The sequence below is a fragment of the Halichoeres trimaculatus genome, unplaced genomic scaffold (genome assembly GCF_033239565.1).
Source record: "Halichoeres trimaculatus isolate MK-OKI-2021-1 unplaced genomic scaffold, fHalTri1.1 fHalTri1_scaffold_23, whole genome shotgun sequence".
Classification (NCBI taxonomy): domain Eukaryota; kingdom Metazoa; phylum Chordata; class Actinopteri; order Labriformes; family Labridae; genus Halichoeres; species Halichoeres trimaculatus.
Window position 1 is genome coordinate 14,751,648 of NW_027437201.1, and position 27,333 is coordinate 14,778,980.

The following is a 27,333-nucleotide window of genomic DNA, read 5'->3' on the forward strand; positions in this document are numbered from 1 at the left end:
GCTTAGGGATCATTGGTGATGTGAACTCAACCTGTTAGTGGTCAGAATTTGGCTCATCAGTGTTATAAAATAGGCCACACCTGTGTCAGATGTAGATTCTGCTGTAGAAAAAAGCACCTGTGTGTTCATGGACTAAAGTATTACCGCTTACAAAAGACAAACCTAAAAACAAAGAATTGATTTGTTTGTTTTTCTCAACAGTAGATATATTTATTTGGGGAAAAACAGGCATCACATGCCTGTGTGGTGTTAAATATCACTCAAAAATAGAATAAGTTACATTTTTTCACTCTGCTGACTGTGGAGATGAAACACGCAGGAAGCATGGAGTACACACAGTAAATCACAACATTCTGCATCAAGCCAACAGTTAACAGCAGGTTTCAGTGCAACGACATGAGGCAGACTCTTACAGAGCAGCGGAGACATCACGGGACATTTAATACATTCATCAGCTGAGCATACACAGCAGCCGGATTAACAACATTTAATCCAGTGTCCCGACGTGTTCAGCACTTCAATTGGATGAAGTCACTTTAAAGTAGCACGCAGGAATCGTGAAAACAACATGACAGAGACTTCTCATTGCTTTCAGCGATGAGTATGTGATGATCAGAGGTTTTCTTGTCTTAAATCTGAAATATGCTGGTGTTAGTTGAAAACTGGGAGAAGACAGAACGCTGCACACTTAAAACATGATCAAGGCTTTCAAGTATGAAAATGTTAAAACCATTCCCAAATAAAAAACATTTTTAAAGCCCTGACTGCAAACAGTCAATAACACCATGACTCTTTTCACAAAGGTAATCTGTAACTCAATTTATGAAAACTGTGTCCTGGATCCAAATGTCCAAAATAAAGTCAAAATTTTAAATCAATTCAGTCAAAATATGACATGATCGTGAACATATAAGCAAAATCATCTTAACTTACTTCCTCATTGCTACACACTTATATTGGGAGTTGCTGGCTCATGTAGGAGCCCAGGGCAGATGAGGGCCGAGTTCCTAAATTATCTCAATATCTGCATCTTGAACATGATCAATCTTTCTGCTGTTGCATTAAATAACAATAAATAATCATTTGCTATTGATAAAAAAGTGCAGCACCCATGTTTCAGATAATTAGGAGCTTTGAAGCAGCATCCTGAAATTATATCCGGGTCTTAAGGTCCATATACTGTAACAGGCTGGTTAATGTGGAGTGCATCCGTCACCGTTTAGTGGTGACTTAAAGTTGAGAATTCTAAAACTAGTTAATGGAGCCAGTCAGTTGACCATGAGTGAAGTTTGGACAGGGAAAGAAGCGTACAACACTTATGACCCCCAAATTGTTGGGACTCAGTGTAAAATGTCAGATTTGGATCAAATTGAATCTTGGAACATAAAAACGGTTTTATGAAAATGTATAAGCTCACCTTTAGTTTGGTGCTGGTAGCACATTCAAAATATGTGATGGGGCAACAGAATGCTGGATTGGATTACTGAAAACAAAAACACATGCAGGTTCTTCTGCTGACCAATCTAGTTAATTTAAGACAGGTTAGTCACATGATCATATGTAAGAAGGCTTCTAAACAGCAGCTGACGCCTTGTACATATGTAGTTGGGCATCTTCAAAACCAAATATCTCCCCCTCATTAATTTTTGAAAATAATTTCGTCCACACACACCAGGAAAACCAGATGCTTCAAGCCGATAAGTGCGACTCGCCTTGCCAGCCAATCAAAATGAGCCCCCATCATTCAGCTGTGACGTTTGAGAACCAAAAACTCAGTTTCCCAGGGTTTACACAAACCATGAAACCATAGTTTTTGAAAATCTTCACTTTCTGAGATTTCTGAAAACATCATTTTTCACGATGCAAAACTGCAGTTTCGTGTGGATGACAGGCTTAAAGGTATAAAAATGTATGCGGTTTCCCAGATACACGGCTACATGTGGACATGTGGAGTCTAACAGAAGGGAGGATTGGAAAAGAGGCAGTATGTGCATATAGTGCAACACTTTCAGAATAATGTTCCTGAAAGAATTGGTGGATTTCGTGATCAATAATTTTCAGAGAATCTGGAGAAAGGACTAAAACCAATACTGGATGGATGAAAACTTCAGGACAGTCGTGAGTCTGTAGTGGAAATCACAGCATGGGCTCCAAAAATAGTCTTTGAATCCACAAATTGAAGTTGAACCTAAACCATTCTACTGAGATTCTACACTGATGTGTTGTTCAGGGAAGAGGTACTACAAGTTTTTTAAATGTGTGGAACATTTAAACAAGAAGATCTTTGTCAAGAACATTACTCTTTTTTTTTGTTTGTTTTAACATCTGATGTCTGCACGGTTTCCTTTCAGACTTTACACTATTTGCAAGCCATCAAATTCTGTTGGTGTTTCTAGATTTAAGAATTGGTTTTGTAGAAGCTTGAGTCCTAAATACAGAAAATAGTATTTGCATGATTAAAAAAAATAATGAAAGTGCAAAAAAAACCCTCAAAAAACGTATCTTTGTTCTAGGCAGCACTACAGAGTAGGTAGCTTACTTAGGCAGCATGTATTCGTCGCAGTAATGTGGCGAATTTCTACACCAAACGATGACTGCAGCATCTAGACCGTACCATGACTCTACACAAACTCAAACATTACATTAATATATATTTAACATCAGTATGTCACATTTATAATCATAGACTGCACACAAGAAGTCTTGTGTTTGACAAGTGTAGGTAGTGACTTGAACCTGCTGTTCCTGTACCAACCAGCAGAGGGCGTGTAGTTACTGAAATCAGTCAGATTTTAAGGATGTTAATGTAAAAATGAGACTTTACACTGGCGTTACCATCCAAGATGACGTTTCTTTTGTGAGTTTAGAGTCTCAGCTTCTATTATTCAAGTTTTGATGTTCACTTAGTGAATTATTGACCCAGAGTAAATAGTAAGGCAGCATAGTTTTTTTTTTTTTTTTTTAAAGCGTGCTGCATCAGTTGCAGTGGCTGGAAACTTCTCATGTAAAGTCTATGATTATGACAGAATCAGGTAAAACCAGTTGATGGACCTCTCTGCTCTTTGTTCCCTTAAGTCAACCTGAAATTGAACTTAAAGGTGTTTTTGTTACTCTACATTGTTCCCTCTCGCTCTCAGACGCTTATTCCTCATCCTTTCTTCTCACAAGTCCTCTAAGTTTCCAGTCTTACTCGTCTTCATATCGATGTGCTCTCCTCTTCCTCTATCTTCCCGTTCTCCTCCCCCATCACCACATTCTCTGCTTTCTCAGTACCGACCTCTCCGTTCCGACCTTTCAGCTCCTCCTCTCCCTGCTCGTCCTCCTGCCGCCCGGGGTTCAGCCCGTCCCTCTCTGTGGCACTCATGGCCATCTCCAGCTTCGCCCCTGGATCCTGTGGTTTCTTCTTGATGCAGAAGAAGTTTCCCAAAGAGATGATGAAGGCTGCCAGAGTGACCTCACATCCCGCCAGCAAGAAGACATGCATGTACTGGTGGGTGGCGTCCAAGAGGCGACCTGGGGAGGAGAATATGATTATCAAGATGAATGCATTTATTATCCAGCTGCAAAAAACAACAAAGACGACATTGAATTGCATGATCATCAGAGAGGATCTTGGCATCTTTCTCTGCAACCATTGTCCTTTTTATCCACTGAATCAGACAGAAAAGTATTCTGGGAATCTGGTGTTTGGTGCAGATGTCTGATATCTGGGTGACTTCAATCCTGTTACAAAAACTCGGACACCATACCCTCAGCAGGGCTGCGCACAAAAGGGGGGCACGGGGCAAAGTGGTGGATTTGGGATGCCGTCAAAGCTTACGTGACTTAAAGGAGCTAATGTACTCATAAAGGGTCAGCCGAGGCCTCTTCGTGGATTTGTGGTTAAGACTGTTACCCTGAACAGCTGTTTAAATCCAGTCGTGAACTTTTGCTTGCTGTAATCTCTCTGTTTGTTTCCATCATCTCTGCACTGACACGAAACGGCATTACACGATAACAACATAATAAAGACGTATTTACTAGAACAAACATCTCACCGTGATCGTACAAAAACTGACCTGCTCCAGGAGGTCCCACCAGCACGGCAATAGCCTCCATCAGCAGCACCAGGCCGATGGCGCTGGAGAACTTCTCTGTCCCAACGATGGCCATGAGAACTTCAAACTGCAGTGCTCCCACCATGCCGTACGACATCCCGAAGAAGATACAGAAAACCACCAGACCTAAATAGTCATTTGCCTGCAGGGATGGAAAGATTTACACATGTGAGACCAGATTAATGGAAGACGCACACACCATTGATCCAGTTTTGCAAGGTGCTAATTAAGTTTTGACAGGGAATAGTTTTTTGTCCCTAGTTTTTGAATAGTCTGGTGTCCGTTTGAAGTTTGTTAAACTCTTATTTTTGCTAGAAGAACATTGATGTATGGATGCTAAACTGGTTTGATTTGATTTGGGCTCCTCAGCTCTTGTGGTTGAATTGCTCTAAATGTACATGACACAAAGTAAAAGAAAGAGCAGCAACTCCTGTGGGTATAGTTAAGTTTTTCCTCCCTTTGAGAACAGCTCTACCTCTCTGACCCACTCTGTGAAGTCAGACACCATTACAGTTTGAGCCTCTGAGTGTCAACAACACCTTTTTTTTTTTTCTTTCAGTGGGTTATTTTCAGGGAATTTCATGAGAAATGATGATGGGTGGTGCTTCCCGTGACACAGCGGAAGAAGATGTTACGTCAGATAGTTTTACCCAGTAATGAACCAAAGCCACTGAGCCTCAAAGGAAGTTATTGTGAAAGGAGTTCAGCTTCATTTAAGCAGACTCTGCTTTATTTTTGAGAGAATGATTGAAGTTCAGACGTCTGTAGGATGACAGAACTGGGTTTTTCTATTGGCTGTGCAGTTTATAACCTTATGTTTTTATGACATTTGTGAATAAAAAGAAAGATGGAGCTTTCTGAATTCTTTTCTTGTCAAAAATATAAAAAAGTGTCCTCTGGATGCCCTTGTTTTGAATTCAATATAACAGAGAGCCTTCTGGATGCCCCTCCATTGGCTAAATCTAATAAAATGTCCTCCACATGTTTCTCTGAGAGATTGACTGTCCAATGGAAAAGTTTTCCAAGATTGCCTTCAAAAGAATAGAAAATAAAAAAACATGTTTTTTGGAGTTCTTTGTAGAAAATACAATGCTATTTAGTGCTTGATTAATATATTTTTCTTATTGTTTATGTTTGGCTGTGATGTTGGCTTATGAGTTAACACCCCTGAAAGTCTTCTTTTATTTCAGTGTACTATCAGTTAATCTTGAAAAAATGGTATATATTAAAAAACTACGTCATTTTAAAAAACACCAGGTTGAATTTTGAGTTTTTTTCTTTGACTTTGCATCAAATGTTTTCTATATTTTCATTATCTTCTTTTCCCTTTTTTTAGAAATGTATTCTCATCACAAACACTGATATAAGTATTCAACATAATACAAGGAATCAAGTGTTTAAAATGTAAAATCTCTCAATGTTTTGCTTTAATGTACACATCAACTCCCCAACTGAGGGTATCAAGGGTTTGGAGGAAGATAACCCTCATATTTTACCTGCCTCCGTGCCTCAAACAGCCTGAGTACACCTCTAGTGTCACGCCCTATTAACTGTACTGTCTGTACTGAGACACTCGGGTGAGCGTGATGACCTTGTTACTGTGTAAATACTGAGAATTTCCCTTGTTGGTCATTGCTCTGATATCTGAATCTGAAGAGCTGATAAACTGAAACACCAGGAATAGATCTACGAGCGTGTGACCTGGTCTGCAATCTTTGTACATGGGGCGCCTGCTCTAACAGCAGCAGATATTGGACACAGAAAAGGAGGAGAGTTACCTGTGATCCTATGAGATCGGTGACTCCGTTGAAGATGATGGCAAAGCCAAAGAAGTACACACATCGTGGCCGTACCCACTTAAGCCCCGCTATGAGTCCACACGTAGGCCGGGCAAACATATCAACAAATCCTAAGATGGTGAGCAGCAATGCAGACTTTGTGTCCTCGTAGCCAAGGCCTTTAGCGTAGTTCACCACAAACACAGGAGGCACAAACAAGCCCAGGACCATGACAGACGCAGCAACAGTATAAATGAGGAATCCTCTGTCTCTGAACACGCTGAAGTCCAACAGCTTCTTCTTAGGAAGAGGCTTCTTCTCCTCTACGACTGTTGGGTCACTCAGCTCAACATCCTGGGACTTCTTTGGAGGCACTAAAGGCCTCATGAGGGCAGCACAGGCACAGCAGTTCAGCAACAGCCCTCCCAGAATGAGGAAGCCTCCCCTCCAGCCGTAATGATACTGGAGAACCTGTCCCAGAGGGGAGAGGCAGCAGAGCGCCACTGGACTGCCTGCAGCTGCCAGGCCGTTCGCCAGAGGTCGTTTCTCATTGAAGTATCGATTCAGCATGATGAGAGACGGCTGGAAGTTCAACGCCAGACCTAGACCTGAGTAGAGAGACGGGAAGTGTTACAGAAATAACCTACTCTTAGAAAACACACACAACAAAATCATCTATCCAGCGGCCAAGGTTTGTGCAAAGAGGGCACAAAACTAAGAATCATGTCTGTTTTTCTCTGTAGTCCTCTGCAGACCACTCAAAAATCTCATCGGAAGCTAACGAAGGAAATGAATATTTACTCATTCCTGCTCAGCACCCTGGGTGCCTGGCCTTACACAATGCAACTCGGTTTGAGCCGGTTTGATCTCCAGGGACAAGTGTGGCACGTCTTTCAGGCAGACAGCCTGGAGAGCAAACTTCTCCTGTTACCAAGCTCATTATGTCGAGAGAGACATGAGGGGAGAAAGGAATAAACACCAAAAAGGATGGAGACAAAGAATTGGAATTTACCAGTAGAGGAGTAAAGTAAAAGGATTGGACAGCACTAAGATAAAACACTGTTAATTTATATCTTTTTGTGATAGAAAATGGGCTGAAAAGTGGATGAAGCATCTTTATCTAAAAAGTGAAACCAAAATTTGCAGTCTTTTCAAAGACCAGCAGGAGGAGAGTCCATCCACTGAGCTCATCCCAGGAACCACCAGACAAGAAGCCAGACACACCAATGTTTTCCTGAGTGTGTTAGGATGTAGTTTGTAGCTCTACCTGTAATGACTCCTGTGCAGAGGTAGATGTGGATGATGCTGGTGGCGAAAGAGGCAAGAATCATCCCCAGTGAAGCAAAAAACCCTCCCACCATCATCACCGGCCGACAGCCGAACCTGTTCACCAACACGCTGCACAGAGGCCCTGAGAAAACACACATAGTCAACACATGCCCAGTTTTTACACAATTCAATCAATAACAGACGTGTTTTGTAGTTGTCTACCTGTGCCGTAAAGCATGGCGAGCAGTATGGATGAGATCCATGCCGTGTCGCTGTATCCGACTCCAAACTCTCGGATCAGCTCCTTGAAGAAGACGCTGACCGCCTTTGGAAAAGCGTATGAGAAACCGGTGATGACGAAGCCGCCAATTAACACCGCCCAACCCCAGCCGCCGTCTGGGGCCTTCACTCCAGGAGGCGAGTCATCGACCACTGCTCCTCCCATGATGCTCTCTGTTGCTACTCTGCTGTAGACAGAGGAAAAATAAAAACATGGAAATATAATGAACTGTCTTTTTATTGATGTGTTTTAGTGAAACAAGCTACACCTGCACTGTATGCACAATCAACATTTTTAGGCTCTGAATTTTAGAAACAGGCCTGCACAAAAACAAGCGAGACTTCTCAGTGTTGTAATACGCCCTGACAGGTACAGTATCAGCTTACTACCACCTTTCTTTCTTTCTGCCTTTGTTTTGTCAGGCTCAGCCAGTGTTAGCCTGGATAGCAGCGGAGTCCTCCCCAGCACACAGAAAGTGGAGCACTTTGTGCCCAGTCTTAAATCTCCCAGTGTATCCTGTGAGTCAGAGAATAGGTTTGAAAATCCTATTACTCGACTATAAAGAACTAATTGGTGCTGGGCCTGAATACATGTCCGATTTACTCACTGTGCAGCATCCTAACGCCTCGGTGTTCACTGCAGCTTCTCAATAATTAAGTCACAAAAACATCTTTGAGCTTTCTTTTGTTCCGTTTTTTATTGCCTTTAAATTAATTTCCATATTTGGTCTGTTGTCTCCTGTTTTAATGTATTAATGCTTCTTTAATGCACTTTGAATAGCCTGTCTGAAATGAATTTCCTGGAACACTGCCCTTCCATTTGAGCCTGTGTGTATGTGTGTGTGTGTGTGTGTGTGTGTGTGTGTGTGTGTGTTGAAAAGTATGTGTGTATTGTGTTTATTTTGGTGGGGGGTGTAAATATGGGTGCATGGTATCTGCTGTGGGGGATTTATTGTTGACAGCCTGTGAGGACAGATAGAGCTTCCTCTTTGGCCTTTTAAAGACACATATTCACACACTCTCTCTCTCTCTCACACACACACACACACACACACACACACACACACACACACACACACACACACACACACACACACACACACACACACACACACGCACACACACACACACACACCCATTTCCTGTACAATTTTTTATTGCTTCTGTTTCCTGACTGTTTCTCTGCAACTTTATGTCACTTCTCTGTAGTCAAACACACCTGCTTACTTATAAACAAGATGGAGTCATATCTATTGTCTATAACCCTTTGGTTTTCTTATTGCTTTTTTGCTCCTACAATGACCTTTTTATCAGCCTCTCACTTGTTCTTGCCATGCCCTTGATACGACCAACGCCATAATAATACACAGTAAGCTACATAAAGGACTTTCCAAACACTTCAAATAAATTATTCTGTGTCTCACCATCTTCTAATCCTGATGAATTTAATTAAGCAGGATTCATATTTCTTTTATTGTGGATAGCCTTTACGTTTTAGCTGTGATGTAGACACAGGCAAAGGAGGCGGGCTCCAAGCAAACAGCTACAAGTCACCCATTGTCTATCAGCTCAGATGTGACGATAACTGTATGAGCTGCATCCCATTAACTTTTGTTAGGGGAGGAGGTTGTGTTTTCGGGAGAGTTTGTTTGTCTGTTTGTTTGTCTGTGAACAACATAACTCAAAAAGTAACAAACAGATCTTCATGAAATTTTCAGGAAATGTTCAGAATAGGATAAGGAAGAAGTGATTACATTTTGAAGGTGATCACCGTCTGGATCCAGGATTTTTTTTTTTAAAGGATTCTTTATCATTGTGAGATAGGGCCGTTTTCACCATATGTGTATATAACTCCATGATAAATGGTCGGATTGCTTTGCAAAGCAATACAAGACAAGGTCACCATAATTTCTGACAGATGTTAAAGTACGATCCAGATCCTGGTAATATTCTGGTTACTAAGATCCGAAATATGAAACATGTACTGGGTCATCATAATTTCAAAACTGTCGGGTAAGAAATTGTCATACAAACCTGCAGCTAACACCAAATTGTAGCAAACAGTCTGCTGAAAGGGAGTATAACATTAAAGTAAGACGAAAGTGTTGTGTGACAATCACATTATGCTTAGCGGGGGTCAGCGCTCTTTGAGGGATTCTCTAGTTTTAATTTTGGTGATGAAAAAGGCACATCATGTGGAGTCCTCTACTTTTGTAACCAGCCTCTAGTGGACACTTGAAAAACTGCAGGTTCTTGCATTACCTTCACTTCTCGGTTGCAACTCATTCATCAGACGCCTACCCAGCTGCAAGCACAGGGTCATGTAGAGACCATGTTTGCATTTTTATGTCATATAGAGACATGTCAGGCTGTTTTATAACCAGCTAAAAAATCCTCACAGGAGCTCTAAGTTCCTTTAATTCAACCTGTTCTGACATGTAGGTCATTTTGGTTGAATTATTTTTTTCAAGACTGTATTGAGAACTTTAGATCCACATTAATGACAAAACAGTACAGAAAATTATACCACAAAACAGAGTTACTTAGACTCAACAAGAGTCCAGAATTGATATACAATGTTGCTACAGCAGTGACAGGTAGGCTATACACTGTTTTATATCTGGTGTTGGTCTGGACCAAGATCTTGCTTTTAGTTGGGAAACAATTTTGTGCATAAGATTCTAAAGTTCATTTACTGAGATTTATTTAATGCACTTTTTCCTTATAATATACCAAGTGTCTGTACTGACTAAAGGCATCCTCTCAAGTGGTTTGTTCATAAAAGTTTGAATTAGCTTTGGAGAAATACACTTTCCCCACTTCTAAACGTGTCTTAACCCTACCTTAAATCATTGTGGTCACTTTCCTCACATTAAAGAGACTGAGAAGAAGAAGAAAAGAACACAGTACAAAGATTAAAAGCTCAATGTCTGCTCCCTTTGTAGTGCCACAAATCAGTCCTCCTTACTGGAGTTATATTTGACATCACATCCTTCACCATACATGGAGCAGGCAGGAGCTGCTGGAGAGGAGACCAGCAGGGCTGAAAACAACCAGGTCAGATGGTTCACACAGGCTGTGTCCAACCATAATCAAGTATCACCAGCTTTCAGCTATAGGGATGAATGCTGTGACACGGTTATGCTCCCGTTTGGACAGAAAACTTGCCTATAATAAACCGCGCACTGGCATCGAGAGATTCAAATGATTTACGGTTAATACCAGCCTCGATACACCATTCAGAGTATCATCATTATTTCCTTACTTGATGTATCATGTGGCCATTTGGCTCCATGATGCGTAAAGTACAGATGATGCTCTGTCTTGACATCATCAGGAGCAGCAGCAGTCTCGTGGATGCCGCCTTGCGCACGTAGGCACCGTGACTCTCCCTCTGCGTCACATCCAGAACAACGAGGAGGGTACAAACTTTGAGCGTTGTTTCATCACGTTCACCTCATCAGCACCCTCTGAATCATGGAAACGACGCCGCGTTCAGCGCGCCGCGAAGCGGACAACATCCGCTCGGACAACTCCTGGTTCCTGGTTTTTCCCATTAGTTGTTTCAACGAATGAAAAAGAAAACACTGATTCCTATTTTTACTTTACATCACATCCAGTATTCACTTGAGAACGTGGACATCGAAACCTTTCGTATTTGATAGGCAATAACGAATCTTCCGTTTAAACCTCTTCCAGCTGCGGCCATTGTTTTACCTGAGAGCCATTCCGTGTTATAATTTCCTGTTTAGATAACACAAAGTACAGCGACATAATAAGCCTCATCAGTCATCTCCGGCCCCATGAAATGAAAGGCGACAGACGGACTTGGGGTACACCGCGTGAGGGCTCACCGGCTGCCTACGTGAGGAGCAAGGCGTGGGTCTTTAATGTACATCCCCGAGGAAGACCTGATCTGATCCGACAAGTTTATAACTGATGGGCTGTCGGTGATAATAACAAGTCATAATAACCCTCTGAGGATAATCTGTACTCACACTGTTCTATTAATGCCATTTAATACACTCTCAATTCATCTTTCCCAGCCTGTTGGCATCAGCACACCTGTTACTCCTCACAGTGGACGGAACCAGCTTACATAAAAAGAAAGTACACTTAATAAAGTCAGCCACACAGATACAAATCATGTTGAAAGAAAAGGAATGTATGAAATGAACTCACGTTACCTGCTGAGATGATGTCTCCCTCCTCACGAGCGCTTCTACACAACCGCGTATGCGCGCTCTCGTCCGGTCTTTATCAGACCATAGTGCGCGCACAGGAGTCCACGCCCCTCTTCGTGGATGACAAACTTACTTAAGTTGTGTCAGTAACTAAGGTAAGTTTGACATGTTTTTTTTTTTATTAAGCAATCAACTGACATGGTTGCGTCATAACTTTCACCATTTTCTAAAGAAAAAAAAAAACTGGGGGACAGTCAAAAGAAATAGAAAGGCTATTTGTGGATATCCTTCTGTGTTTGATTCATAAAGCTAGTTATTCAATTTATCCACAAAACAAGAACTTGTGGCTAAAAAAAACGGAGCACACAATAAAATTTGGGATTTTGTGTTTTGAATTTTAAAATGATGTGCATCAGATACCCTAGATGTTATTTTCAATGGATGCCCCCAGGGGACCAAAATGACACTTTATGTGAGCTTTATTATCAATTCTGACATCAAGCATTAACTGCTGTAGCCTAATGGATAAAATGACAAAATGAGTATGAGTTATGACTTTTGTGATACAACTTGTCCTTATTTTTTCAGCATTTGAGCACACACCATGAGGACCTATTGCAGATAGATGAAATATTTTATCAGTCAAAAAACAAAAGTCACTTAATATGAATAGAAACGCACAGAAATAAGGCTTCCAGGTAGAGGGACAATCACAAAGGTAAGAGAAAATATGGGGACCAGATACACACAGGCTAATTGAACACAAGTGTGCAACAAGACACAGATGAATGAGTGTGATCAAACCGAAGGAATGGGAAGGAGGAAAAACTAAACTAGACACAGTTAGACAATCAGTCAGTATAATACATTAGTTAAATGCACTGATTACTAATCACATAATGTATTTTCTTGGTGTTTTTTTTTTTTTTTTTTTTTTTTTTTAGCATGATTAGGACATCTGTTTGTTTTTCAGTTCCTCCTCCAGAAGCTCCTAAATGGGCCATGAAACTGCAGTGGAAAAAATGCAGAAGCATTCCTTCAGTCCATCAATGGAAGGGCAGTCCACTAAAAGACACAGAAGTGAAGGATTTTGCTAGATGGATCATGTAAAGTTAGATATTATATGCTTTGAAGCCATGACCCCTTGAAGGGAGAACACATAGATAATTTAACACAGGCGTGGGGGGAAAAAGGCAGGTGAAACTAATGAGTGCAGTTAAACAGGGTGGGAAGATTTTAGACGACAGACATTGAAACATTTTAAAGAAGTATTTCCCATATGTTTTTTGAAAAAAAAAAAAGTTTTAAAATTTGAAACAACAACTCATTTTATTACTTACCATTATGGTACAGTGTTGGTCTATTTTATGACACCCCCCGACATGACCATTCGGTGTGTACAGTAGGACCAGGAACTGCTTTGTCCCTCCCGTTGTGGGGAACAATATGACAGACGGACTGTTACCACGGAAACCACTAGCTTGAAGACGAACCGGTCGAGTTGTGGCTGTTAGTTCTATACTCTGTTTTACGTCTTCTAGCTGTTCTTTATTTTACATTATTTGGTGTTGAGCAAAAAGTATGAAGACCCCTGAGTCCACACGGAGTTAGAAAGACCCGCCAAATCCAACGGAAACTACCTCCTGGATGATGGTAGGTTCAACTAACTGTTAGCTGTTGACAAATTTGAACCCTGATAGTGTTTTTTTTATTAACGTGGTACTAATCTTTCCGTAGAGTCCCCAGGAGTTAAAATAAATGGATATATTGAGGAGGTATAAAGTATATGAACTACGCATTTACTTTTTTTTTTCCTGCCACAGTTAATCTCCCCAAAGCTACGCAGCCCTGACTTCATCTACAAACCTCACTCACTGCCTTTGGTATCCAATATTAGTATTAAGGACATCAATGAAATCAATCCTATTCCCTGCATCTCCTTTTTGTAACTTTTTTTAATGCTGTTATTTGCTCACAGAAACATTTCTCAGAGACCCAGTACAAAATAAGAGCATATACACGTATACATCCCTTGTGCACCTGTTAATGTTCACTTTCCCTACCACACTTTACCTCCATATTATGTGCAGCTGACTGTACAGATTGGTATCTATCATTTTATCGTTGTTTTAAATTTAATATAGCTGTATTTTGCACCTGACAGGACTCTGTTTTTGACGATTCCCCAAAATGTCACACTAAACTGAGAAATAGGAGGGCTGAAAATCATTTTTATCTCCAGCTGATGTATGGCATTTTCTGATGCTGGTGCTGACAGCTATATTTCTCATCCATGACACAGTATAATCAAACTGCGACTCTCTACACTTGCTCTACCAACTGAGATACATTCACATTTTGACCTTTAATGAACAGGCAAAGTAAGAAAATCTTTGCCTCTCCTTATTCTTGGGTATTATTCTCCCCTAAAGTCTTTTGGCTGTTGCACAGAAATAGTGTTGACGTAATGACTTAGCTTTATATGAGTATGAAACTTGTGTTGATGACCCATGCTGTGTCTTTTAGGTGTATCTCAGTTCCATCATGGAGTCACTTGGACACATTGAGCTGGGAGACCTGGAGGCCCAGCTGGCCAGTAAAGAGAAAGAGTGGAAGGAGCTGCAGGCTGCGAGGGTTCATCAACTGGAGAATTCTCTGAGAAAGGCTCAGGAGGAGTGCTGTCTGCTCAGGTCTGTCTACCACCTCACAGCACCATTCAAGCTGAAAAGTGTGATTTGTCATATGTCTTCAGATCTCCAAAATATAGATGTCTCTGATTAATCGCGTCAGAATGTCAGAAAGAGAGACCACATTAACCAAAATATTGTTGCAGATATGAAATCTTTAGAATCCAATTCAGTACTGGCCTGAGCAGAAAATAAATTCATTTTTAAATGACAGAAATAAAAAAACTGTTTAAAACAAAGATAAAGTACCTGAATTATTTACCAAAAAATATCTAATCCAGTCAACCTGAGTTTTTCACTTTCTGTTTTTCTTTGAGGAAGTTGAGAAATGAGTCCTCTGAAAATTAAAAGACAAATTCAATGTCCCGTCACCGGATGAACACTTGAACTTTTACAGGGTTTAGCCAAGTCACCAAAAAACACGTTTCTCAGCTGCCTGTAACAGAATCTGACCATGTGGAAAGCTTTGGTTTATTTGTACAAGTTTTGTAATGTGTGTGCTTGATATACTTGCCTGCTTCAAATACAATGGGGGGGGTTTGGATTTCCAGGAGAAAGCAGAAAAAAATAATTATTAATTTATGATGTTGAAATACTGAAATGTCTTTTTTTCAGGACCTGTGGTGCAGTGGAGGCAGAAATCTCCCCACCTGACAAAAAGCAAATAGAAATATCTTAACACTGATAACACCTCTATTGTTGATGTTTGCGTGTCTTTCTTTAAGCTTTTTTAGCTGTTCTTCAATGTATGTCTCACTGAAGAACTCGTGCAGGAACATTGTTGTTATCTTAGAAGACTAAATGATAAGTTCACTTATGGTGAAAGCATGAAACCAGCTCCTCACCTGCTGCTCCCGTCTGTCAGTACCTGTTGATTCACTGACAGGTGGAGGTGGGACACAATGAAGGAGCTTACAGTGAAGCACTTCTGGTATGACGGGGTCCGACAAACCTGAGCCAAGTGTGTGACCTTTGGGAGTGGTGATGAAACAGTTCTTAGCGCTGCTCCATAAATATATAACAAACTCAAATTGGGGAAATTTAAAGCTTTTAAAACTCAGTGAAACTCCTCATTTTGCAGAAAGCACCAGCAGCAAATGAAGGAGGATTTCCAGTTCAACCTGGCCCTCCTGGATGAACGAGACAGAGAACTGGAGAGATATGATGTTGTTACTTCTAGAGCTCTGACATGGGAGGACAAAAGGTACAACAAGATTCAGTGCAAATAAACAAAAAAAGGGTGTTGTCTTTTCTTTGGCCTAACTATTTCTCCTTTGCCTCTTTCTTTGTCAAACTGATTTTCTTGTATTCCCTTCTTTTTCTTTTCTTAGTTAATCATCAAGCTGCAGGGTTTTCATTTCCTCGTCTCTGTTTTGATATTACTAACTGCACTGATTTATCCCCCCTATCTTCCTCATCATGGAATAAATCTCTGTGCTGAAAAGATGCCTGCAGGGTAACTCTATGGAACCAGAGCCAGCCTTACTAATGATAATAAACTAAACCAGAGTCTATCACTGAGCAGAAAAGCTATTTCTTCGGCAGACACGGTGACTAAATCCACTAATACTGAAATACTGCTGTTCTTCTGCAGGCAGGAGGAGGTGAAGCAGCTGCGTCTGCAAGTCAGCCGGCTGGAGGAGCAGAGACAGAGAGAGGCTGAACAGTGGCAGGAGGAGCTCAGGAAGAGTCAGCACAATGCTGCTCAGTACAGGCTGCAGCTGGAGGAGCTCAAACTGTGAGTCAGGAGGAGGAAACAAAATTACCTCTACAGCTATGATTCATGGCAGGATTAAAAAAAAAACTTAAAAAAAAAACCTTTAGTAAAAAGTTACCTCTAGCCACATCTTGAACAAAAATGTAATGAACTTTACTGGGCTAAAAAAAAACTTTTGTCACATTCATTGAAATAAATACTCCCTGTCTTTTTCACATGTCCAAAGTTCCAGCTTGTTCATTTCTGAAGTGAACACATTTTTTGTTGAGACTTGCTCTGCAGCTGTCCTTGCTGTATTACTGTTACAAAGAGATATCACAGGACTGAGTGGTGTTGCAGTGACTCATGATTATGTTTTTTCTTTCTTTTTTTATGTGCGTGTGTCTTTATGTGAGTCCAGCTCCATGACTGGGGAAATTCAGAAGCGGGTGGAGGAGTATGAGCGGATGAAATTGAGTTTGCAGTGCAGGATATGTGAAGTGGAGGGAGAGCTGACTGTGCAGAAACAGGTGAACACACACACACATACACACACTTTATCCTTCTCTTGGTTCTTATGTTGATATCTACATTGAATAAAACTGGTATACTCTCTGATAGCTTCCCCCAGAGGTAAAATAATGTATCAGTATGACAGATGGTGTAAAACACACTGTGCTACTGATAGACCCAAAAAGCTGTGACACAATACAGCCCCACACAGTAGTATTCTATCTCTCTTGTGTTGCAACCCTTCACATTTGGCTGTGTACCGTTGCGAGCCGTCCGGTCTGCAGGACTGAAATAACTGGTGGGGCAACGAGACATTCAGACCTTTAGGATGAACCCAAACAAGAGAGTCCTAAAAGTTACTATGACTGGTGTGCATGACTCTCAACAGCTGGCTTTGTCAGCATACAGACAATACCAACAGGAGGATAAACCAGCCGAGATTTATTTTACTGTCCAGGAATGAAAGTCTTTTCTATCCTCTGGGGTGGCTCTGCAGAGAGTTGAAGAGAGATTATCAAAAATAAGCCCAATTGGTGAATATTTATGAACTATGACTTCACATGCATTATATTCTGCACTTATAGTTCTGTATAAAATATTTCTTTGCAAATGAGTTTGTTCATATAGTGAATGTGTGATTGGCCAATATCTGCAGATGATATACACAAACTGATGCATTAGACAGGCTACATTTATTTGGCAGACCTAATTCCCAGGCCACACTCTCCCTGAGCAGCATGCACGTATCACTAAACCTCTTGTTTTTTCCTTTCTGGTAGCCATGTTACCGCTTAAGAGCAGTCACACAGCTCATCTGTGCTCTGCAGAGTCAGCTGGGTGTTCTCAACAGACACTTATGAGTGGGTGCACATTTGGCCTTATAGTTAAAGTGTGCTTTATATAGAAAGTTACTGTCCCTGTCCAACAGTTTTGGGTTTGATAAACAGCCTTGACTCTTTGCTGCTTGACTTCCCTCCTCTCTGCTCCCCAACTTTCCCATCACTCCTCAGCTTTCTCACCAAATACAGGCAGAAAAGACAAAGTTTCAAAGGCGTTTTCCCCCCATGAAACTCACTCATTGAGCTTTTGAGAAGCTTCTGGTACATTTTTTTCTTTTCTGGGATTTGTTTTTTTGGATAAGTACCAAGTTTGAGTCTTCTTGTCTATTTATATACAGCACTTGGTTTTGTTTTTGTTTTTTTTAAGTGCTTTGTAAATCAATTTAAGTTTAAAAAATTCAATAACATTCATACACATCCAAGTATTGATATCCCCATGCAAAATTATTGACTATTGTGCTTTTTAGAAAACAGTCTCTGATCAACTCTCTCTGTCCAACAGGAGATGACTGCGGCATTTGACAGCAAACACAAACAACAGGAACACCAGTTCAACATGAAGATGGACGAGATGCATGCTGTCGTTCTTTCTCATGACCTCAAGGTGAGGGGTGGGGAAGGACAGTGTTATTCCTAAATTGTACACAAATGTCAAGGGAGTCTGTGCAAAAGTCAGGGCTGTTAATCAGTTGCTGAAGTGGAATTAAGGATCGGAAAAATCCAATCTCCACACCTGCGTTACACTTGCCCCTTCATCATCGTTTGTGTATGAGTCCAGGTGAAGCTGCTGTCCAAAGAGGTCGAAGTTCACAGCCAGGCTCAGCTGCAGACTCAGGACCTCTGTCAGCAGATACAAACGCAGCTGAAGCACAAGGAGCAGGAAATCATAGAGCTACACACTGTCAAGGACGCCAGGTATGCTGCTGAATTACTGCACACTACACCTGTGTTTTTGTGTTGTCGTAATGTTTCTATTTAATAAGAGACTGTCCTCTGTCCTAGGATAAAGGAGCTTGAAGAGGAGCTAAAACAGACTGAGGCTATATTGAGGAAGGAGAGAGATGAGCACCAGGAAAAGTAAGTCATGGGTAATACAAACACAGGAGTTTCCAGGACTGTATCCTCTCTACATGTGATGCTGAGGTCAACCATCATTGTTAACATCAGCTTTACGTCTGTTTCTGTAAAGATATGAGGATGTGAGCCAGGCTCTGAGGGGCTGTGAAGCACAGCTGGAGGCTCAGCGTCAGGCTCACACAGAGCAGCTGCAGAAGACTGAGAAACACATTGTTAAACTACAGGAGGATTTAGAGATTCAGACTTTACAGGCACGCCAAGTACAGAGAGAGCAGCAGCAGGCCTTGGAGCATAAAGACCAGAAGATCCACAGGTAATAGAAAGTCCTTTTTATAAGTACAAACACCATCATTTTGGGTTTATTTCATGTTTTATGAACATTTCTATCTAGTGTGCTGTCTTTGGCTGCTTATTCAATATCTGCTGACACCAGCAGCTGTGAGGTGTGATTTAATTTGTGTGATTGTGTGTTTGAAGACATCACTCAGAAGTGGAAAGACTCCAGACCAGCTGGGACCAGTACGTCGCTCAGGTCTCCAGCGAGATGGTCGCCAAAGATACCGAGATGATTGCCTTGAAGGAGAGAGAAATCAAATTAAAGACTGAGCTGGAGAGGAGCAGGGAGGAGATGGAGGGGTGAGAAGAAAGCAGATAAATGAGGGTGGAAAGGGAGGAATAGATGATGGAGTGAGATAGGAGGGGAAAGATAACAGCATGTGATGCACTTATACCCAAACTGATATCCGATATCAGCCTGATACTATTCTGAATAACTGGGTTTGATCTTTTAACAACAACTCAAAGCTATACTAGAGGGAAAATGGAGCAAAAGGATATTTACCATATGGAAAAGGATTAAACAGTTTGTTGATTAGATGCCAGTACAACCTGGTTATTTTGTATCAACCTACAGTCGTATGTGGATACATTTCCTGAACTCATGAGAACACTAAGGTCAGGACATTGAAGGGAAGGGTTAAGAAACAAGTTTTAATTTTTAATGCTTTCTTAAATGTGTGTATGTGTGTGTTTGTGTGTGGTCAGGTACAAGCAGCAGCTGAGTGCTGGTCTGCAAAGAGAGCGGGCTTTAGAGCAGAAAAGAGTTCAGGTGGAGCTAGAGTGGCAGAGACGCTGCGAGGATGTAAAAGCTGAACTCTACCTTGCGAATGAGCAGCTGATACGAGACCTAACCATGGCTAGAGACCAGGTAAGGTGGTCAAATGGTTACAGCTCTAACTGTTGATGCTGAGGATTAAGCCCTGTGTTTGGGATGTAAAATTAGCTTCTCACAGAAATGTAAAGTAATCTCTGTTTTATGTTTGTGTGTTAGGGTAAAGCAGAGCTTATAGAGAAAGAACAGGAGCTTCGGGACCTGACTGTCTTACTACGTTCTATTAAAACAGAGAGAGACCAGGCTTTACAGGTGAGAATACACACATCTTTAAACTGGAGACTAAAGATGAACATGCCTGAGGTTTAACATATTAAACGTGACCGCATGGTAGTTTTTTTTCTACTGTACTCACACAAAAAAAGACTGCTGTATGTTTTGTATTAGATGAAGTCAGATGTTTCTGAAAATGAAGATTTTTCTCAACCTGTGAAGTCTCCAGCTCAGAAATGTCTCTAAAAGCAATAATTTGATTCACCTGGAAGGTAAGGCAAAGACAAGTTGAAACAAGCAGCACGTCAAAGGTGTATCCTGACGTTTAGATCTGTGAGGCTAATAATTCCACTTTAATAGCAGGATCAGGTTCAGTTTGGCAGTTTGCCTCAGACTCAACAGCAGACAGACCTTTTCCATTTTGACATTTTATGACCTTTTCCTCTTCCTCTGTCCATAAGCCAAGTGTCATCTCTGTACTTACATGATACATAAGTAACATAGGACACAATACATCTGCTGTGACAGCTCAGTTGGAGGCACAGATAACTGACAAGCGCACTGCTCCCGTCAGGGATCCCTGTCACTATCCCCGGGGTATCAGAAACAGTTCTCCAAACACATTTCCTATAAAAATAACCATACAGAGCATACCATACACACGCTGTCCATCCTCACCTTTCAGCTTCTTCACATTCCTCCTCTCTGTACGCTTACTTAACGTGAAATTCAAACTCTAAGTTGCAGATTGTCTTCCCTCTTAAGCTGAAGTCCAGGTTCTCAGCAGAGGGAAACATGTCTGTAGTTTTAAAATGATCAAAAGATCTGTCTTATAAAAAAAGACATGATTTTAGAGATTTTACCCTGAAAGGTTCACCTATCAATTCTATGCTAATATCTTTTTTGGAGATGGAGGTCAAGTCTCAGCGTGCATTTAGTGTCCTTTTTTTGGCCTCTGGCCTTTTCCTCGAGCGCCCTCAGAGGTATGATGGCCTTTTAGTCGAGCCCATTGCCTCCCAAACATACCTACATGTAAGCTCCATTTAAACTGTCTCTCATGACACACATTAAGATTTCAAACCTCTCATGTGTCTGGTTTCATCTGTTGACTGGGTACATTTTTTGGACCTCAGGTTCGGAAAAGAAGGCAATGCCAGAGTTCCTTAAATCTGCACAATTTTTAGTTGCCAGCAGGGGACACTCCATTGTTTGTAGGAGAGGAGAAAGTCAGCGTGAATAGAGCAGGTCATGCTTCTTTCAACTTTTAGTATAACCTCAAACGTTTTGCATGACTAAATTTTAGAGATGTATCCAACCAATAAAACATCAAAGTATCTATTGTTGAAAGCTATTTTTCTTTGAGTTGTATCAACATAGACAGGTGTGCCCTTTAACATGACATCCCCCCATGCCTGGGCTGATTCCATCACCATGGCAATACTGGCTTTAGTATGTGAACTCTAGTTTTATGTCCGCCCATCTGCAGCTGTAGGTTTAATCTTATTTGTAATCCATAAACCAGCCCATCAGTGTAAATTAGCTTGTGATACTTCTTGAGAAATTATTCATTCTGCCAGAGAAACCCTGATTGAAAATGAAGTCTCGAGCAAATCTTTTAAAAGTATACCAACCCATGGCTTATATCCCTCTGTAGATGCACTGCATGCAAGAACGAAGACAAAAGCATAAAGATATCTACTCTGTATCCTCCCACAGGGTCTTACACCAACGATAGATTATCTAGCTTCGGAAGAGATCCATCGTCTACAGGAGCAGAACGGCGTCCTGAGGGCTGTCGTTAACCAGATGAGGAAGGACATGGAAGGTCTGAGCCACCTCCCTCTATATCCGCCAGCCCAGGCACAGCCCTCCTCTCTGCAGCCAGTTCAGCATCCCACAGCCTCCAGTAACACTCAGCTGGACACTGGACCACCAGCAGCTACATCCTCTGACATTTCGAAGGTCACCCCAGCAGGTGGGGAATGTACTCTTTTCATAAACTGCTTTGTCATATAGGAATAATGTGTGATGTAAACATGTGGAACATCTGGAATAGTTTCTGCACAGAAAGATCACTTTGTAAGACTTTTTCATCTAAATGCACAACTGACAGAGCTCCTTTTTTAGTCAAATCTAACTTGTTTATGACTGAATACCAAGATGTCCATGACTTTAGAGTGTCTGGAGTTACTTTATAGTTGTAAGACTATTATAAAGTTAATACAGACTGACATAATGACCCACATCTCTCTTCAGACTACACTGAAGCTCTGGAGCAAGAGGTGTCCCTACTGAAAGCTCAATGCAGAAACCTCAAGGTGCAGCTAGAAGGCGCTGCAGGACAGCCCAGTGCTGCAGCAGCTGCAGACAAACCTACAGAGGTCCTGCCACCTGCAGGCTCAGACAAGATGGGACCACATCAACAGAGACTTCAGCAAGGTGTCCTCTTATTGCTTTACTTTCTTTTCTCCTCTAAAGCTCAATCACAAAAGTTAAACTCCAAATTTATTCAGGCTCAGTTGTTAAGTCATGCGCTTCTACTCACACGCTCTAGTAAGAAACATGCAAACATACAGAGGTGTGGCCAAGTACCAACAGACTCAAGTGCCAAAAAAACCTCAAGTGCATTGATAATTTTTTCCTGTTTAAGAAGATAAACCTTCTTGTGGCTGTTTTCAAAGTTTTATGAGGTTTCTTTTTCATTTAGAATACCTTTTTTTCAATCGTTTAAAATTCTACGTCAGCTCATGAGCTGGGATACCTGATTTGTTATAAAATACTAAACTGATGAATTGAAAGAATGGCAACACATGGAGGCAGGGAAGGCAAGCAGCTGTGTGCAGAGGTAGAGACATGTGTAGAGGACAGTAAGGTGATCTCATTTTAGTAGACTGGTTAGGAAATTAACAACAAGGTGAGGAATAAGATAAATTTGATGCTTGGAAATTGACTTTTTCTAGTATGCAATAAATGTTTAACTGAAGGGCCAATTTACCTGTAATCTGTTTTGATTTTGAAAATCTATTATGTAATCTGTTTCCCTTACTCCTTTTTTGTGTTTGAGTTGGATCTTCAGGTGGCAGCTGTCTGGAGAAAAGTGCCAACACCTCTTCTTTTGAGAAGCCGGGGGTCAAAGTGTCACACAGGGAGTCTGATCTCACCAACATCATGGAACAGGTACAACAGGAAGTCTGTGATCCTGACAGTGTCATCAGGGTGACTGCCTGGACCTGTTCTATAAAGTTAAAGTGACTGATGTCCTAAGAGCAAAGTCACGGCTGCCAGCACTCAGGTGCCAAAATAAGGCAGTACGAAACAACTGCATACACTATGTTTGATGTAAGACTACTTCGGTTCATCCAGCTGTTTGAAGGCATTAGCGCACTACAGGATCCATCTCCTTTTAACTTCATTTTAGAATGCTCTGGTACGAAATCTCCAGGAAGAAAATCTACGTTTGCGTCAGCAGCAGCTGCACACCTCAGCTCTGATGTCTGGTGGTCTGTTTGATAAAAGCGACCACACTCACTTACACAGCAGGTTGAAGCAGGCAGCACTGTGTATCAGCCGTCTGAGCGTGGAGAAACAGCAGCTGATAACAATGGGCAACCGCCTGCGTGCCCAGATCACCACAGCTGGACTACAGGGTACAATAACAGACACACTCTCTACCACACACATGCATCATTTATCGCTTCATAATAAATTCATTAAGTGTTGATTTTATGGGCCATAACTCAGCTGGTGTGACACTGTTTACTAGTCATTTAGGGTTTGTGGCCTGAGGAGTAAATGAGGCAGAGTTACTGATTAAACCAGATTTTAATGAAAGAATGGATGTTTGTAAATGAGGTGGCATTAGCTTTGGCTAAAATATACTCAAGGAAAACACCCAGTCCTAAATTGTTTCAGCCAGATGAGTGTTACAGGAGCAAAAGTGGTAGGAAGGATAAATGTAAGAATGAAAAACTCTTCATTGAACAGACTCATCAGAGCCACAGAGAGATGCTCCCCCAGTGACGCAAGAAGAGCCACCTGACAGACTGTCTGCTCTAGAACAGCTTCAGTACCAGCTCACCACACAGGTATCTGATCACCTCCTCAAATCTGTTCACAGTTAAAGCTTCATGTGTTGGGTTTGCAGGTATTTCCATGTATTAAAGCTGATAATCTTAATAATGCCATGCACCTCTCTTTGCTGCCACTAGAGAGCACTGTAGCTTCACATTTCTGTTTTTCGTCTTCAGGAGCTGCAGTACGCTCTGAGGCAGAGGAATTGTTCTGTTTCTGAACACCAGGTACCTAAAAATAAAGGCAGAGGTCCTGGAGGGAAGGTGGCTTCCAATCCATGGACCCAGGATCACCAAACCCCAGACAGACATGAGGTAACAGAAGAGTTTGTAGACCCTCCAATTCAACAGCTCAGATAATAAAATGTGTTCTGTCTGATTTTAGCTGTAAAATAAAAACAAAATGATCTCAAAACGAGCTGACTCTCCTGCTGCAGCCTCTCTCAGGTTTCTCCAGGACTCTGCTGTCATCAGAGGAGTCACTGCGCTCACTTAAAGAACTGTGGGAAAAACTGGACCAGGGACTAAGTACATCCACTTTCTCAGAAGGTAACTTGAGAAAATGCAAAGAGCACACTCTGCAGATAAATACAGGGAGAGTAAGATTATGACATGTAACAGATGTTATACGTCGTACCTCCAGGCTCCTAACAGCGGCTCCTTTATGCTGTCTGTAACACCCCTGACACACATGGAGTCCTCGTGCATGTTCAGGCTTCTGTGAACACAGATTTCACAAGTATGTCAGAAATAAATATTTTATCTAACTAGTGAGCAAAGTCTGTAATGTGAAGTACAGCAGGTCACTGAAGATACACAACCTCTGAATACGCTGATCTAATGGACAGCACTGCATCAGGGATTTATCAGTGAGGCTTGTTGCCCAATTTAAGATGTTGCCACTGTTTGCAGTCCAGGGAACAGTTTCTCAACCACAGAAATCAGACTGAAACACTGTGATCAGCATCATACCGCCATGGGGTGATTGTGAAATCAGGTAACTGACATACTGATGAAAACTGCAATATTTGTTCACAAAGTTTAAAGCAGAGTCTCATCATCTGTGAAGGAGAAATAAAGCTGCTCTTACTTTCTGTGACCAAAGATGCACCATACAGTTTTTCAGTCAGAGCAAGACAAAGGAGATATTTTCATATGTTCATTTCTTTCCTTCCAGCTTTCATTGAAAACGTTTTCAAAGACTGTACAGTACCTTGGTTTCTTTAGCTTGGCAGACCACCTCCTGAAACAAATGCTTCAGTTTCAAATTGCTTTATTCCTTACGGCGGTAGCACCAAAATTTCCCTGCTAGAACCTTCATTTGCATCTTAGAGAAGACCATATTTACATGCTTTGGTTGGACCCTAAAGCCCTCAACATGAGTACAGACTTGTCAAAAGTTGCTGAGGGATGTCTGTTTGAAGTTTATGTCACAGAAACTGTACTTACTGTGTCCACTTCAGAGGGAGATTACATAAGACAGAGGTTTAGCCTGCAGGTTTTTTGAGTGATGCTTGTGAAAGTGAAGTTGTTGGGTTTTTTTTTTTACTCTTGTCAAATGTAACACTGCATTTTTTTTCTGAATTATAATTAATAATTTATAGAAGATGTGTTTATCTGCAGGGATTGTGCCGTCTCTCTACATTTCTTCAGTTTCTTATTTTGGACACGTTGTAGCATCAATCATTGTGCGGTGTGAAGCTCCTTGTCAGCAGTCTGCAAAACAAGACTCAAAGACAACATAAAATAACCAGATGGCATCACCGTCCTTCTCCTTTGCTTATAGTTCATCTGCAGGAGACTAAATGTTGCTCAGACCCAGTGTCTGAGCCAACATGCTGGCCTGCAAATTAAAGTGATTTGTGAAGTGAAGAGTTTTAGGAGAGCCCCAGGTGGGACAGAGTGGACATATACACAGTGTGCAGGATATTACACAGAAATCAACACTGTTAATGAAAAATTTAGTAATACTGCATGCTTGTGTGAAACAATAGATTTGTAAAATGGTTCATGATGTAAAATAGCTGTGAGATTTGGTTACCTGGTTTAACTCCTTAATTCAACCACTATTTAGGTTTATGGATTGTTTTAAAGCTTCGAATTTGGCAAGTTTTTAAAATGTACCATTTTATTTTCTGCCCCTAAAGGTGAACCAAGCAGGAGGGTGCAGGAGGTGGCTGAAGGTGATGCTGGAGTCCAAATGATGATGCAGGGTGTCAGTGCTCCCATCCATAACATAATGCTGGCTGAGGGGAAGCAGAGAAGGAATACCTCCATAACTCCATCCAAGACCAAACCAAGACCTGGAGCCTCTGGAGGGAGCAGCAAGATTAGAAATTACAATATCAGAGACTGAACTATGTGTATACTGAACAACAATCAATTAGTAAATTTTATTTATCTACCTGAAACAGAGAACTGATGTTCTCTTCAAAGATCCAGTCGCCTGATACACTGTATGAAACATGTACACAGTCTCAGTTATGTCACCCTTTAGAGGTAAATTTTTAAAGCCCATCAGTTGTAGTTGCAGCTATGAACTTGCCTATTAAATATAATATTTGATCAACCATGACACAGACAGACAGAGAGATGAAGCTGAGGCAGGTCTTTAAAAATCCTGGTAAACAAGTACCACTCCACAGGATACCTGTAATTCAGATCTCTAGCATCTCTAATCATGTAAATTGATGCACAAGCCTTACATTAAGTGCTGGAAGGAGTTGAATTCTGCTGTAAAATGGATACATTTAACATCAACGTCTCTTTCGTACTTCAGCAGTCGCTTCCTCTATCAACACTGGAAGTTGCACTCTCTTAATCATACTGCATCCCTCTGTCTACTCATTCACTGTTTCTGCTATTCTATGAAAACATAAAATACACTATAAGTTGTTTTTCTAATGACAAAGTGCCTGGTTTTTGTAATCAATTTTGCTAATGACATCATGTAAGGGTTAGTACTACTTTAAAACTTACAGGTATTGTTCTTGTATAATAGTGCCACTGTAAATCATATTCCTAAAAAAAATGTGCTTGATTGTGTTTCTCATCAAATGAAAGGGTCGCTGTGTGCTTTTAAAACCTGTTATCAGGTCCTACCGACCTAAATTATGAACTTCAGTAACCCCAAGAAGTCAGACGAGCTTTCCTGTCTACGTCACCATCTCGGTCCCGCCCTTTAATCACCCTATCGACAAACAGAGCCCTCTCCTCTTTTGTGATTGGATGGAGCCTCACACCCACGCCTCGTGATTGGCCGATTCGCTTGTCATCAAGGATACCGAAAGTAAGTGTTCACCCACGTGTGTCTGTGCAGGTCTGTGTACATTCAAGTTCAATGTAAAGTTACATAATGTTAGACATGATGCAGCTGGCCCAGTTGTAGCAGATAGAAGGATGTTTCTGAGTTTATTCATACGTAACCTGGAGGACCAAAGCTGTCAGCTATAACCGCTGA

The 27,333-nt window shown here is 41.2% G+C and overlaps 2 protein-coding genes across 7 annotated transcripts; one reads left to right on the forward strand and one right to left on the reverse strand.

Annotated features, from left to right (window-relative positions):
* Positions 1–2,186: 2,186 nt before the first annotated feature.
* Positions 2,187–11,650, reverse strand: slc16a3b (solute carrier family 16 member 3b). 4 transcript variants are annotated; one of them, XM_074662672.1, is made up of 6 exons: positions 11,611–11,650; positions 7,367–7,608; positions 7,143–7,286; positions 5,876–6,483; positions 4,059–4,239; positions 2,187–3,513 (listed from the first exon to the last, which is right to left on the reverse strand). In XM_074662672.1, exons 2-6 carry the CDS (start codon positions 7,587–7,589, stop codon positions 3,197–3,199), a joined length of 1,473 nt encoding a protein of 490 aa, XP_074518773.1. In that variant the 5' UTR covers positions 7,590–7,608; positions 11,611–11,650; the 3' UTR covers positions 2,187–3,196. The 4 variants fall into 4 exon arrangements, with proteins under 4 accessions (XP_074518773.1, XP_074518772.1, XP_074518775.1 ...); XM_074662671.1 differs by having other exon boundaries at positions 7,367–7,611; positions 11,611–11,649; XM_074662674.1 differs by having other exon boundaries at positions 11,606–11,640.
* A 78-nt stretch (positions 11,651–11,728) lies between these two features.
* ccdc57 (coiled-coil domain containing 57) lies at positions 11,729–26,722 on the forward strand. 3 transcript variants are annotated; one of them, XM_074662482.1, is made up of 20 exons: positions 11,729–11,762; positions 14,134–14,297; positions 15,376–15,498; positions 15,889–16,032; positions 16,412–16,520; positions 17,845–17,946; positions 18,121–18,257; positions 18,345–18,419; positions 18,532–18,732; positions 18,897–19,055; positions 19,464–19,626; positions 19,750–19,842; positions 21,520–21,778; positions 22,060–22,242; positions 22,880–22,980; positions 23,222–23,450; positions 23,788–23,888; positions 24,051–24,188; positions 24,311–24,422; positions 26,021–26,722. In XM_074662482.1, exons 2-20 carry the CDS (start codon positions 14,152–14,154, stop codon positions 26,227–26,229), a joined length of 2,784 nt encoding a protein of 927 aa, XP_074518583.1. In that variant the 5' UTR covers positions 11,729–11,762; positions 14,134–14,151; the 3' UTR covers positions 26,230–26,722. The 3 variants fall into 3 exon arrangements, with proteins under 3 accessions (XP_074518583.1, XP_074518584.1, XP_074518582.1); XM_074662481.1 differs by lacking the exon at positions 11,729–11,762 and adding an exon at positions 13,111–13,260; XM_074662483.1 differs by lacking the exons at positions 11,729–11,762; positions 15,376–15,498 and adding an exon at positions 13,110–13,260.
* Positions 26,723–27,333: the final 611 nt, after the last annotated feature.